The sequence below is a fragment of the Pangasianodon hypophthalmus genome, chromosome 23, assembly GCF_027358585.1.
Source record: "Pangasianodon hypophthalmus isolate fPanHyp1 chromosome 23, fPanHyp1.pri, whole genome shotgun sequence".
In the NCBI taxonomy this organism is placed as follows: Eukaryota; Metazoa; Chordata; class Actinopteri; order Siluriformes; family Pangasiidae; genus Pangasianodon; species Pangasianodon hypophthalmus.
This window is the reverse complement of record NC_069732.1, coordinates 18,845,408-18,860,062: the sequence shown is the minus strand read 5'-3', so window position 1 is coordinate 18,860,062 and position 14,655 is coordinate 18,845,408. Positions and strand designations below refer to the sequence as shown.

At 35.5% G+C, this 14,655-nt stretch overlaps 1 protein-coding gene across 11 annotated transcripts; it reads left to right on the top strand.

Moving 5' to 3' along the window:
- The first annotated feature begins 3,820 nt into the window (after window positions 1-3,820).
- stm (starmaker) lies at window positions 3,821-13,762 on the top strand. Of its 11 annotated transcripts, none has more exons than XM_034298776.2 (22): window positions 3,822-4,086; window positions 4,710-4,771; window positions 5,146-5,163; window positions 5,363-5,395; window positions 5,688-5,738; window positions 5,946-5,987; window positions 6,173-6,211; window positions 7,413-7,457; window positions 7,662-7,706; window positions 7,810-7,842; window positions 8,457-8,498; window positions 8,593-8,637; window positions 9,156-9,215; window positions 10,542-11,531; window positions 11,627-11,668; window positions 11,758-11,805; window positions 11,893-11,943; window positions 12,056-12,094; window positions 12,358-12,414; window positions 12,569-12,622; window positions 12,860-12,935; window positions 13,038-13,762. In XM_034298776.2, exons 1-21 carry the CDS (start codon window positions 4,076-4,078, stop codon window positions 12,898-12,900), a joined length of 1,848 nt encoding a protein of 615 aa, XP_034154667.1. In that variant the 5' UTR covers window positions 3,822-4,075; the 3' UTR covers window positions 12,901-12,935; window positions 13,038-13,762. The 11 variants fall into 11 exon arrangements, with proteins under 11 accessions (XP_034154672.1, XP_034154677.1, XP_034154667.1 ...); XM_026930052.3 differs by having other exon boundaries at window positions 3,823-4,086; window positions 5,949-5,987; XM_034298781.2 differs by lacking the exon at window positions 7,810-7,842 and having other exon boundaries at window positions 3,821-4,086.
- The last annotated feature ends 893 nt before the right edge of the window (window positions 13,763-14,655 follow it).

Genomic DNA, 14,655 nt, shown 5'->3' with positions numbered 1-14,655 from the left:
ACATTTGCACATCATATTTTCTAACCCATGATGGGAAACTGTAGACAAAAGAAATAAAGCTTCCTTCTTTTCCTCGTGAGTTGTGAGTTGCACCCAGTGTGAATAGAAAAGCACTGTAGAGTGGTTCTGGCTTGCAGAGTGTTTCCGTGCCATGGGTCTTCTGGAGCAATATGGACTTTTGACTATAATGGTATGCAAAAAACACAGTGTAACTCACAGATGAGTCTATGTAAAAATGCCACTGATCAGTCATTCTTAATTAGATTTAATTTCTGTTTTATTGTATTAAATTCATTGACCTACTCTCGCCATATTATCTCATGGTTTCAACACACATGCAGCAACATAGCTCTCAACACAAATGTGGCTTATGTATCACTGCATTTTTAAAGGCTAGTTAATGGATAAGCTGCACTCTTGCTCACAGTTAGTGATGTGTCTTGGTCTTCCATAAGGCCTTTTTGTCCCCAAAAATGTTCCAACCCATTGGAAATCAAAGCGTAATTGGTTGACTTCACCATCGGCTGAACATAACCGAGCATGTGTGAGTGGGCACGGTGCCAATACATGTAACCTTCTTGTATGAATAAAGTTTTTATTGGTGATCTTTTGATATATGTTGTCAAAACATTTTATCACTTTATCACAAAAGTGATATCAGCTTTATCACAAAGCCTTTTCATGATTTGGTTTGTTTAGATGTCATGAGAATGTGAGACAGGACCTTTCAGAAAGCTTGAAATGTCGACATCCCTGGCATCAGGGAAGTGCAGCATATTCTACAACACACCATTAAGAAAGCATTATGATGATATTATTTGTCAAAAAATGTTTTGCCCAAAGTAAAAAAATTAATTAGAGTCAGATTTTCTTCCATTAAATCCCCAGCTAGACACCCTTGTTACCTGCATCAGAGTTAATCCTGGGACAGTAGTGCTATTCAGTCATTCTAGATTGCTCATTTAAATTTAGTTTGCCAGGATATGGATAATACACATTTTTTGTGAAGTGTGATCTCCATAGGCCTATGATACGTTTAGCTGTAGTAGGCTGAAAGACCAGCTGTGATATCCCATCCTGCTCTGTGATGTTTACGGGGACACGTCTCTTTATGGAATGTCCCTACATACTCTTAGAGCCTAAAAAGATGTGTAAATGGTCATAAGGTAATTTGCCCAAGCATGCTGATCTCACTTTTGTCTTGGATGACTGGTCAGAAGATCTTGAGGAGTTTTGGAATGAATTGAGAAGGTGCAGGGGTCTTTTTAGGCTGATATTTAAAACAGAAAACCTTTATCTGAGTGCAAATTCCCACTATAAGTGAACAAATTTATGGCCTTATCATTGTGACACTTTACACACATATTACAGCTCCCAGATTTCAGATGTAATACTTAAATTACAGTCATTCTGGACATGTGTTAATGGCAGTGTTTGTAGATGGTAGCTGGTAATCCCCCGAACGCAACAAAAGCAACAAAAGTTGCTAACATAGTAAAGGTTGTAAGACTCTCACTTAGCTTCTCATATGTGTTGTGAGACTGTTAGAGAGATTGGCTATCAGCATTGACTTTAAAGCTGTAAGGACATGGACAAACTGGATCATTGCCAATTTTCCACTTTTACTTGCTTCTTTCATGCATCATGTTATTAGTTGCTTTAATGGACCAAAAATATTTTTCTACTTTGTCTTGTTAATGTAGCAAAAAGCAGCTAGAACCTCTTCCTCAATCTTGAGAATGCTACTTTGTCTTAGAGTGAGGCAAATAGCTAGCCAAGTATTTAAACTTTCATAGCTTAAACTGCCCTTTCATTTCAGCACATCTTCATTTACCTTCCATGCTTTCAATCACATTAGCATACAAATGTACATATTTTCTCAGTGATTTGCCTAAACAAGTTTCCCAAGTTTTCATATTATCTTCACTGTAATGAACTATGTGAATATTAATGTATATTTATGTTTATATAAAAGTAGACCTTTATGTCACTGTATGTAGAACTTATGTATGAGCAAATAGAACTTTTGCCAACAGTGTCGACAGGGATGCCTGCCTTACTAATGTGCATGAATGAGTAAGTAACATCTCTTTATGGATCGCCTCCAAAATCAAATCAGTTCATCTGCAGGTTACAAAAATATTTCCATATAAATCCTACAAACATTCAACGACTTGTTCTTGAGATATCACGCTAACAATTGTCTCAGACAGACGCACGGACAGGCAATCCAAAAACATAATGCCTTCGCCTCCTAGTGTCAAAGGCATAAAGAAAATCTAAAGCTAAAGTAAACAAACAAATAAGAACTACAGCATTTCTCCCTGAATGCTTTACAATAATTTTTGAGCTTAAGAATTTAGGAGCCATTAGATTTAATTATAATTTCTTTTGTCTCACTGTGCTGCAAGCTGCCAGTAAACCTGTTTTTGAGTTGTGATTGGAGAGACAAAAGAAACTTGTTTGTAAAACAAGATACACTTTTTCTGTTATCAGGGCAAATCTTGCAACAAGCCCAAATGACTATCAACTATTTTACAATCTAACAAACCTTGTGTCAGACCATAACAAAATAAATATTGTAGTGATAAAACATAGCGTGTGCTCTTGCCCTATTGATGTTACTTATCTGCACATTATTTGTAAACTAAATCCAATCAGAAAAATGATCAAACATATCCTAATGTTCAAAAAAAGAAAGAAGTAATCTAAAATAACTAAGAATATCTTAAACCTGTAAAAGTATATATGTTTAAATCTTGCCATTTTGCCATATACTTCCACTAAGTCAAGATACTTTGACAATGTTTACTGTGGAAACTCACGTCATACTTTAATACCACTCATTATTTATCATTACGTTGTTATCATTAACATTTTTGACATTGAGGTCAAACATAGTGTATTTAACATTTGATTATGTATGATGCATATATTTCACAAAACCACTGAGAACATGTGTCTGTTATGGAAGTGAAATGTAAAGTGTTACCAAAATAACAGCATCATTAACACAGTAGGTAGTGCATTAGCCTTTTAATCTGAAGGTTGTGAGTTTGCTTCTCAAAATCTGAGAACATCAATATGAACCTCACACACTCGAGGAACTATTTGTTTTAGAAACATCCCTCAGGAAATGGACCACTCCATGAGAACCAGCACCACATGACACCTGGACAGTTTTTTCCCCAACAGAGTCACTCTTCTCAACAAACACAACTGATATCCCCTTCACCAGATTGTGCATTTGTGTACTGTGTTTATTGTATCACATGTGGACTTCTGTATTTATTGCTCATTGTATTTTATTTCATGTCAGCACTTTTGTAGGTCTGTATGTTTACAGAAGTATGCTGCCATATTCCTGTGTACTTTTGGTGAATAAAGTGGTTCTGATTCTGAAATAGCTACTGTTACAGGGTAGGGACCAGTTATACCTGAGGCCTGAATTCACAGAAGACAGATTTTAGGACTGCTCCCCATTTCAGATGATCACAAAGGTCACAAAAGCAGATCAGCTATCCCATTCCCAGATGCTTCATGGTCCCCAGCCCAGCTCAGCCAATTCTGAAACCCTGCCAAAAAGGCAAGCACTTAATCTCACACAGAAAAGCAGGAACACTTGTTGCCCACAGTTCTTTGTGCAGTTTCTAAAACACTAAGGTAACAAGAACTAATAAAAACAACAACATGTGATATCATCAACAGTATCAGAGATCCAAGAGGTGATGTGTGTTTGCGGGGGGAGGGGAAAAATGCACTGGAAAAGATATTGGGGTACTAGGGCTGGGGGTATGGCAATCACAGAACAGCTAGGCTAGCCCAGTTACAAGACCTGTTTGGAAACACAAACAACAGCACTGGCTCTTAACCCTGTTTTAATGAATGCAGCTCAAGTCGTTCCCGTGTGACACCTCTGTCTTGCAGGCTCTGCCTCCTCTAGCTCGGGGAGGGCTAGGGGTATAAAAGCTCCACGGCATGCTCCAGCCAGGATTCAGATTTACGGGAGAGCACAGAGAAGCTTGAGCCTGTCTTGCCCTCCCTCTCTTTTACATTGCTCTGCCATCCTGTCACGATGCAGGCACGGTAAGTAAGCAGTTTGTATTGCTTTGGGACTAAATTCAGCAAGCTGAGTTATCGCATGTTTTATTTGTTTTATATACTACAGGTGCTCGAACAGCTAAAATTTGGTGTCATATAATATTGTTGAAGTTATTTATTGCTTATTGTTAATTAATTGTCTGTTAAACCTACGGGAGGATGAAATTATTAAGTGCAAATTTTACTTATATAAATTATTAAGTGCAATTACATTTAGAAGTGTGAATACTGATAATTCGTTACTAGTAATACAGTAATTGCGACTGTATCATTAGTATTAAATTGGGGCTGTGACCACTCTTTACCCACAATATATAATAAGATAGATTAACCTAAAATTGTAACTAGTTTTGAATAAAATGCATGCATAAATTAATTTATGTGATGAACGTGAGGTAATAATGAGACAGATGGATGTAAATAAATAGTGGAAAAAACAGATCACAGGAAAGATATTAACATGGACGCTGAGCAAGATCTCAACAAAACTTAGTTTATCTTTTAGTTTATTGACAGTTTTAAACATTTTGATGTATTCAAATTCTCATCATTCATCATTTGTCATTTAATTTTAATTTCAATTTCTTTTTTTTTCTTTTTTTTTTTAGGACACTGGTTGTTTTCCTGATTGTTGTTTTTGTGGCTGTCACTCTTTCCGCACCAATAAGTGGTAAGGAAATACTTAAATAAACATTTATGCATCTGACAATACCTATTCCGCTTCAGGGCTAACAAAGTGCTTTGGTCAGCGATGCTACTTCATCCTTCATCAGTGCATTATTACATGACTATAGTTTCAGTGAAGCAGCTAACAATGCAGCGCTGTAGCATTTGAAATGTGTAACAATTCCTCTCTTTCAGGGGGGTACTTGGTGCTTCCCCCAAAGAGAATGTAATCAGAGCCCATGTTTCTCTGGAGCACACAAAGGCGTTTTGTTCACTTGAGCCTGTTGAGTTAACTAGTTGTCTATAGGAGTCTGTTCCTTATAGATATTGAAACTGATACCTCATTTATATTAATTTACCTGGGTTTTCATCCCCTAGATGGCACAGACAATGATGGTAAGGACATTCTGTTTTTCACATTTTTAGTAATGGTGTAGTTGCAGTTGATATATATTCAATACACAAATTATATGAAAGAAACATGATTAATGGCTTAATGATTAATAGCTCTTGTTGCAAAGTGTTCAATAAATATTGACTTGATCTAGAAAGCACAATGCAAAAATTAAGATTTCTACTGTTTCTCTGTTTTTAGAGAAAGCGCAGGCACTGCTAGACTTACTGATTGGTGGGTGTTAAACCTAATTACAAGCTTAAAGAAAACTTTGCTAATGAACATTTAAATGATCTATAATAGACATCAAAACACATTCACAAGAACTAGTCACTGATTCTTAAAGCCAGACTCAAGTTAAAAATCAAAGTACCAGCATTTTCTGATGCTAAAGACTAAGGGAGCATACAAGCTCGCTAAAGATACTCAATCTAATTAACATAAAGTAAGCAATCATGTTACTTTGACACTTTAGTGAACCACACCTTAAATCTTTAACAATAGTACTATTGTTTCTCTTTCTTAGGTGTTAACAACGCAGTTCACCCGACTAATAGCCCTTTAAATGGAGACTCAGGTTAGTGACGCATCTCATAGGAACAAAAACACTTGAGATTTACATCTGAATTTTCAGCATTGGTCCCTGAATGACATTAAAGAAATACTGTACCAATGTTGGACTGTAAAAGAAATCTGATATTTCACATTTAAAATTGGATTGAATTGGTGATATTTCTGATAAATAGATACCTGATATTTTTTGATTCAGTATATGTTCTCTTAGCAGGAACTACAGATGGAAAGGACTCTGCAGAGAAAGCAGAAGGTCTGGTTGATCACATATAACTCGAGTGAAAGTTTACATGTGTTTTGAAATAAAACCCCAATGATAAATAAGTAACTTAGAAAAAATGCCCAATTCGAGGAAGTGATACAGGAAGGACAGCAGTATGTGCTATAAAAAAAACAACAAAACAAAACAACCATATCTCTGTATCTCGTCAATTTCAGGCACAGCAAGTGACACAGCAGATACAACCGAAAAGCCAGGTAAGATCTCAGAAACACAGGGAGAAGAAAATAACCAAAGCATGCATAAACACACAAACAAAAAAACAAAGGGCCAGCTTCCCTAAAGTTAAAATAATGGTAACTGAGAGAGCAAGTGCTCAGTATGATGTTCACTCTACCATTTAACAATAATATTTATGCTGCAGTGTTTTTGGGAAACTTTACCCATAACATTAAATGTATATACACTTGCAAAGTGTATAATCTACTTGAATTGATAGTACTCATACTCACTATAATAATAGGAAAATGTGTTCTATTAAAAACAGTCCTGTATAATGAGTTAATCTAAGTGTTGAGTAGATTACTGCAATCTGACCATGATTACAAATCACATGATTAAAGACATAATCAGTAACAAAGTCTTTTTTTTTTACATACAAACAAGTAATCAATTGTAATTATTTTTGAACTGCACCTGAGCTAACCTTTATATACTTCTGCATAGAATAACTCTGAGCTGATTAAAAAAAAACAGATAAACACATACATCATTGATTATTTATTTTATTACCAAAACTGAACATAAAATTGTTTTTTACATGCATTAACGCAATAAAATAATTAGACTAAAATCTTTTGATATGTAGGCAATAAACTATTGTGCCAGTCAAATGTTTCTTAACACCCTATATTCTTGCATTATTTAAATTACCCCAAGGAATAGATAGAAGTGAAGAACTATTTAAGTGGTGCTCAGTTTAGGTTAGGGAACTTAAAAGATCCATTATTTAGGCTACTTGTTAAACTTGTCAAACAAAATAATCATATACTTAAACATACATCTCTTCAGCAAGTTGTTATGCAACATGTCACATTGTAGGTTAAGCAGTTCAAGGCTTTCCCTCGCCCTCCTAACTGCAGCAAGCTGGGCTCTCTGCTTATAATATGGAATATTACATATGGAATATTATATATGAATTACTATTCAACACTGGACACTAAAACTACATGAGATAATGAATCTTCCCCATTGCAGTGAAGATGTCGTTTGATTATATTTCCACTGATATCCACTGATTTTTCATATTTTGGAAGAGTGACAACAATATGTCATAAGATACTAACTGTAGGGTATCACTGGCATTTCATGGTTTTGTGACTAAAACTTCTTGTCTAGCAAAAACTATTCTTTCAGTGAAAGGTGCATTGGAACATACCATGTTGCTTTTTTTTTCAGGTGACACAAGTCAGGATGAAACCACCAGTGGTCCAGATTCAATAGGTAAGAAAGAAAATAGCAGCATTTGGAAAAGCACAGTTTTCATATATCACTGTGTATATAAGTCCACAGCATCCATTACTTTAGAATTAGTAACATTCTAAAAACAGTATATATTTTAGCACTTATTCCAACACAAAACAATTATTAACAGTGGAATTATGGGTAGGGTGTGACACTGTGATGAAAACCTTTGTTTTACTTTAGATTCCTCTGAATCTGCAGTAGAAAAGAAGGACTCGGACATGCCAGGTGAGTTCAGGACTCTGTCTCGTATGTCTGTAACATATGATTTATTAATTCCACATGTTCAGAAATAGTTGTTAATTATTTGTTTTTTTGCTTTGATTATTAGACCCAACTGAAGAGAATAATAAAGATCCTTCAGGTTAGTGCAAAGCTATAAAATTCTGTCACAGTAAAAAAAAAAACAGGAAGAAGTAATAATGATTTAATGGAATTCATTTAATTTCCTCAACCATAGAAGACATGGCCGAACAAGCATCAACAGAAAAGAAACTAGGCGATAGAGAGAGAGAGAGAGAACAGAAAATATTGGAATTATGGAATTATGGGTGTCCCATAATTCCACTGTTAATAATTGTGTAGTGTATATATTGCCTTGTGTATATATATAGTGCCTTTATATTGTCCTTAATTTATGTATATGTTTATTGTTTGCACTATTTATTTATTTATTTATTTATTTATTTATTTTGTTTAATCTATTAGTATTTTATTTTATTATATTTCTCCTGTTTCTACACTACCCTTCCTTTTTACTTGCTTTGGCAATACAAATGTATTTATATTATTATAATTATAATTATAATTATAATTTTACATATATATATGTATATATATAAAATATACAATTATTTGTCATGCCAATAAAGTGCACAAAAACTGAGAGAGAGAGAGAGAGAGAGAGAGAGAGATCTGATATCACATGGAATAGTCCTATTCCTTTATGGATTTATCATTTATTTATAATTTCTGCAGATGACGCAAAGGAAGTAACAGACACACAAACAGATTCTGCTGGTAAGATTATAAATAACTAATAAAACTGAACATTATAAGGATTATATCATAAAAGGAATGAAAAATTACAGATTTGTACATTTTACTATTCCAGATACTGACTCAACACTCATATCATCAAATGAAAAAGACTCTCCAGGTAAGACACCACCGAAGTGTTTCTTTATACCTTGCTCTTGAATATGTGTAGAAAGGCATGACAAGAAATAAAGGCATCTAGGGGTCTACATATTTTAGACATAACATTTAAAATATGTAGCCATATTACAAAGAGTATACAGGTTATTTACATTAAAAGTAAAAAGGCTTCAAAAAAAGTAGTATTCTTAAAAATGTGCAACATAGATTACTTTGTACCTTAATTGTCTTTTTTTTTTTTCAAATTTCAAATGATCACTTTTATTTTCCAAAACTGTATTTTAGAATTCTAGTGTGAACGAAAGATAATTTTGTACTCTTTTATGTAAACACCTTTATGAGACAGCAGGAAAGTGAGAGTGTTGAACTCTTATAATAATTTTGCATGTTAATAATTTCAAGGAATCAAGGAAAAATATTGTTATGAGAGCATTTAGCATAAATCCATTATTTAAGATTAGACAGGTCGACCATTCAAACATTCAGGTGGATACACCCTAATGCCATGAACTGTTTCAGATAAGACCTCTTCCAGTAAGGAGACAGAGTCACGTGATGAGCCAGACAAGGATTCTCGAGGTATTCTCATTCATATAATGCAACATTAATGTAACAGTTGAAGGTATGATGTATCACACAATTCATGTCTTTATAATCCATGGTTTATGACTTTTCTTCAATATGCCTGCTAACAACTTATATAATGCAACGATCCACTCAGCTGGCACACCTCTACTGAACTGACCTTAACAATGTTCTTTGAACAGTGAACTTTGGAAGAAATGTTTGACAACTGCTTTTGAATCACTAAAACAATAATCCATTCACCACTTGAAGTGGCTGAAGGGCTTTAAAGAGAATTGAGATTATGTTACTGAATCAAATTTGACATTACAATGCATTCATTCTATGTTAAAGATTTGCAAAGCAGTGGTTTATTGTCGTATCTGTTGTATCATAGTAGTGAGATGCAGCAAGGAATATTAAAATCTCAATTATAAATTGCCATTTGACTTGGCCACAAATCACCCTAACAATAGTATTTAATAGTACTGTACATTTTAACATGATATTGTGCTGTTTGTTCATTTGTTTTTGGTGTCTAGGAAATGACAGGTTTAGTTGGTTTTATATCTTACAACCTAAATTACTTCTGCACACTTGTTTAAAGGAGAATAAATTCAGCTTCTTAAAACACTTTTTGTGTGATCAAAGAAAATATTGTGGGTATGAGCTTCTATTATATAAAGAAACCTAAATCTTTGTAGAACCTCTTAACTGATCGGTCTGAGATCCTAATGTAACTCTAAATGCATGCTTTATTAAATGCAGGCACGGTCAGAGGGTAAACTCCGGCCTATAGATAAAAGGCTCATAGACAGTGCTAGCATTAACTGTAAAACACAAAGATATAATGTGCTACAAATGCTAAAATGTGCTACAGTTTTTAGAGTGATAAAGAATGAAAAAATTAGTGATAAAGATTTTGACCTTTCTGATTTTTCCAAAGAAATAAAATAATATAAATTTAAAAAAATGTCTGAATTCACTTATACTTATTTCTTGGTTATGTTTTCACATCTTAGGATATTTAAATTAGGTATGTTTAAAAAAAATTCTAAAATATACAATGTTCAAAAACTTTTGATTGGCAGTGTAAGTTAATTTATTTGGGAGATGCTTTTAACCAAAAAAATGAATGACCAGCTAAATAGTGCATGCGTTAACACTGTGGCTCTTCTGTACTGAATATAAAGTAAGTGCATTTACACTGTGCAAAAAAATGATTATAACTCAAATGTACAATTTCTCTCAAAACATTAAGTAATTAGTAATTGCCTGAAATGTGCAACTGTATTAAACCAATGTTCACTTTACATCATGTATGTATTTCTATGTTTCCAGAATTTGAAAAGCACAAGTCAGATGCCAGCACTGATACATACAAGGACAGTAAAGAACAAGATGTGGACAAAAACTCAGAGATGGAGGACAACGACAAAGCTGCCAACAAAGCTGTGGACACTGATGGAGATGGTGATGTGACTAGAGACACAGAAGACACTGATGAGAAAGATTCATCAGAAAGAAAGAACAAGACCAGCAAGCATGATTACACTGACAAAGATACTGACCATGACACAGCAAGTTCTTCAGACATGACAGAGATCAGTGACAGCACTGAGAAGACTGACAAAGTCAACAACAGAGACAGCGACAAAGAGAATGATAAAGATAGAGACAATGACAGAGATAGTGATAAAGATGCAGATAGAGACAGTGATAGGGAGGATAGTGATAAAGATGAGGATAAAGACAGTGATAGAGACAGTGATAAAGATGAAGAAAAAGACAGTGATAAAGATGAAGAAAAAGACAGTGATAGAGATAGTGATAAAGATGAAGAAAAAGACAGTGATAGAGATAGTGATAAAGATGAAGAAAAAGACAGTGATAGAGATAGTGATAAAGATGAAGAAAAAGACAGTGATAGAGACAGTAAGAAAGATGAAGAAAAAGACAGTGATAGAGACAGTAAGAAAGATGATAGGGGCAGTGATGGAGACAGAGATGGAGACAATGATGTGGATAGCAAAGGCATAAAAGATGAGGAGGATAGTGCAGATAGTGACAAGGACACCACAGATGACACAAGCATTGACAAAAGCAGTGAGAAGGAAATGACTGGTGAGGAGGAAAAGGACACTGACCAAGAGACAAAGAGCAAGTCTGAAGAATCTGTGAGGGAATCTCAGCCAGGCTCATTTATCTTGGACTCCTCAAGTAAAGAGGATAGCCAGGACAGAGAGATGAGCAGCACTGAGTCCACTGATAAAGACAGCTCAGACAGCACAGACCATGCTGACAAGGACAGCACTGAGACTGACGGAGAAGGTGCATTTTCAATTCTTAGTGATACTATTTTGCACACGGTGTATTATTTTGTAGATAAATGCAAAGAAAATCGCAGTAATATTTTTCCTGTACAGTTTCAGATGTCAGTGCCAGTAGTTCAGAGATAGAGACGCCTGGTAAGTAGAATATTCATGTCCAGTGTTGCTACTATAAATACTAACTCACTGTCTTAATGACTGGTATTCTGTGCTCATATATTGTCCAGAGGCAACATCACTTGAAACAGCTGAAGACTCTCAGGGTGACTCCAGTGGTGAGACACACACATGAACAGAACAGCAAAACTTTTTCACTACACCTGAATAAGTTGATTTGAAAATGATCTTTTTTATCTTCCTAGATGAGAATGACAACGATGACTCAAGAGATGCAACAGAGTCGAAATCCCAGGGTAACTATTTAATAGATAAGCTCTTAAATACACAACAGTCTTTCCAGCTCTTTGGATCTCTTTGGCTAAGTATATTGTAGGTGTTGAAACCTTGTTCTTAATGCCATTATAGAAGACAACACTGATGAAGACACCGATGTAGACACAACTGGTATGTAAAAATGCTGTTTATGGTGATTTACAATAAACTGTTGGGTTGATTTCACAGTAGTGTTCAGCGAAATATAATAGCAGAGAGTATGGCTTAAAAACACAGGTGGGATTCAGGACCTGTAGGTAAAAATGCAATTTTGGTCTTTACTGTGAGAGGGACAAAATTATGTTAATGATATAGAGGGTATGCGATTTACTGAAAAGGCAAACTGAAGCTTTCAGTAGTTTACCAGGTTTGTGTAACTGACAAATCATTTTTAGATGAAGATAATGATACAGATATGGATGAAGATGACACAGTACAGAATGATGCTGAGGGTAAGCCTCAATATATGTAAAATATGGAATATACATACATACATACATACATACATACATACATACAGACATACATACAGAGCAGTATTATAAGTAGGATAAGGTTGTATGAACTCTGTTGGGTTATAGAGAACTGTAACTTGTCTCTTAACAGAAAACCCATCTGATGTACCAGACCAGCCAGATCATCTAGATGACACACCTCAAGGTATCCATCAGACAAGTGTAGTGTTGTGATGTTAATTTACAGCGAAAATGACAGAATGTTCCAATCAGAAAACAACTTCTAAAAACAGAGGAAAAATAGCATATAATTCCTCTTGCTCTGTCTCACATTCACAGTTGTATGTTGTTGTATGAGGGGATATTAACAAATGTTAGACAGATGTACAAGCTGGAGTGTAATTTTCTATTCTATTCTATTCTATTCTATTCTATTCTTTAGGGTCTGTTGTTGGTAGCAATAATGCTTCTCTAAGCTCCTAGCGCCCAGAATATCACTGGATGAAACAGTTTAACAGGTAACTGATTTGAAGATTAAACAACAGTAGTTCTCCTACTCTTATGCACCAGTGATCACTGACCAGAATTATTGTTGTGTATTTTTGAAATTTCCTATGCAGGGTCATTATGGTGAAATACTAAAAGAGAAGCAACTGAAGTCACTGTGCTAATCAGCCATTTTGATTCTCTATTAACATGACATTTTATAACTTTCTGTCCCCTCTGATGAAGAGTTCTTGGATGGAAAATAAATTATTCTGTGTGGTGTATGTTCTGTTCTTATAACTCTGACAGTCTTAATTCTATAACTGGAAAAGCAATATTTGCCATTTTTGTTTAATTTTTGAAGAAACTTAGAAGTCAAAAATATTTCTTTTTATTCAAACATAGAAGGTTTGAAACTTAGTAATTAGTCACAAATATAATGTTTGTATTTTTGTTCTACACTGTTAAAGACAAAATCAATGATCAGTGGTTTTTCCACAATCATGTCTGTGGCCCTGGCTTTAAGACACATTTTGTCCATCTGACTGCTCCATCTTCTAGACTGACATTGTTCTCCTTAACCTCAGCCAAACGTTGTCCAGCTGAAACATCAAATGCAAATGACGCATAGCCTATTAAAATATGTTAAAGTGTTTCCTACAATGAAATAAATGCATACAGACAGTTCTGCTTAACTGTATAAGTTCACATCTCTGGAGGTATATTAAGTAACACTGTAGTGATATAACAACACAGATTGTTTGACAATTACTGAAATGACAGAGATGTATAGAGTAATTAATGTCACTTAAATGTGCACACAGGGACCAATTCTAATAAAAATGAGTTGTCAGACAAAGTTCAGATCATGTTTTTTCATGGAAATGCCAACAGAGACACACACACACAGACAACAGAGACACACACACACAGAGACACGTGTACAGAGCCACATGCACACAGACAAATGTACAGAGATATATGCACAGAGCCACATGCACAGACGCACAAGTGCACAGATACACAGGCACAGACATGTACAGAGCCACATGCACAGAGACACATGAACACAGACACATGCACACAGACACATGCACACAGACACATGCATAGAGACGCGGGCACAGAGACACATGCGCACCAGAGACACATGGGCGCACAGACACATGCACAGAGCCACATGCACAGAGACATGGGCACAGACACATGCACAGAGATATAGGAGCAGAGACGCATGCACAGACACACAAGCACACAGACACATGCATACAGACAAAGGCACAGAGACACAGGCACAGAGACATGCACACAGACACACGTGAGCACAGACACATGCACAGACACACGTGAGCACAGACACATGCACAGAGATATAGGAGCAGAGAGGTCTGCACAGACACATGCACAGAGGTATAGGAGCAGAGACACATGCACAGACACACAAGCACACAGACACATGCACAGACACGTGTGCACAGACACATGCACAGAGATATACGAACAGAGACACATGCACAGAGATATATGAACAGAGACACATGCACAGAGATATATGAACAGAGACACATGCACAGAGCCACATGCACAGAGTCACATGCCCACAGATATATGAACAGAGACACATGCACACAGACACATGCATACAGACACGGACACAGAGCCACATGCACAGAGTCACATGCACAGAGACACATGCGCAGAGATATATGAACAGAGACACATGCACACAGACACATGCACAGAGATATATGA

Excerpts from the sequence above, each read along its gene's own strand:
- stm (XM_034298776.2), top strand. Across the intron at positions 8,638-9,155 it reads AAATGAAAAAGACTCTCCAG|ATAAGACCTCTTCCAGTAAG; the intron begins GTAAGACACCAC and ends GAACTGTTTCAG. Across the intron at positions 11,806-11,892 it reads CTCTCAGGGTGACTCCAGTG|ATGAGAATGACAACGATGAC; the intron begins GTGAGACACACA and ends TTATCTTCCTAG.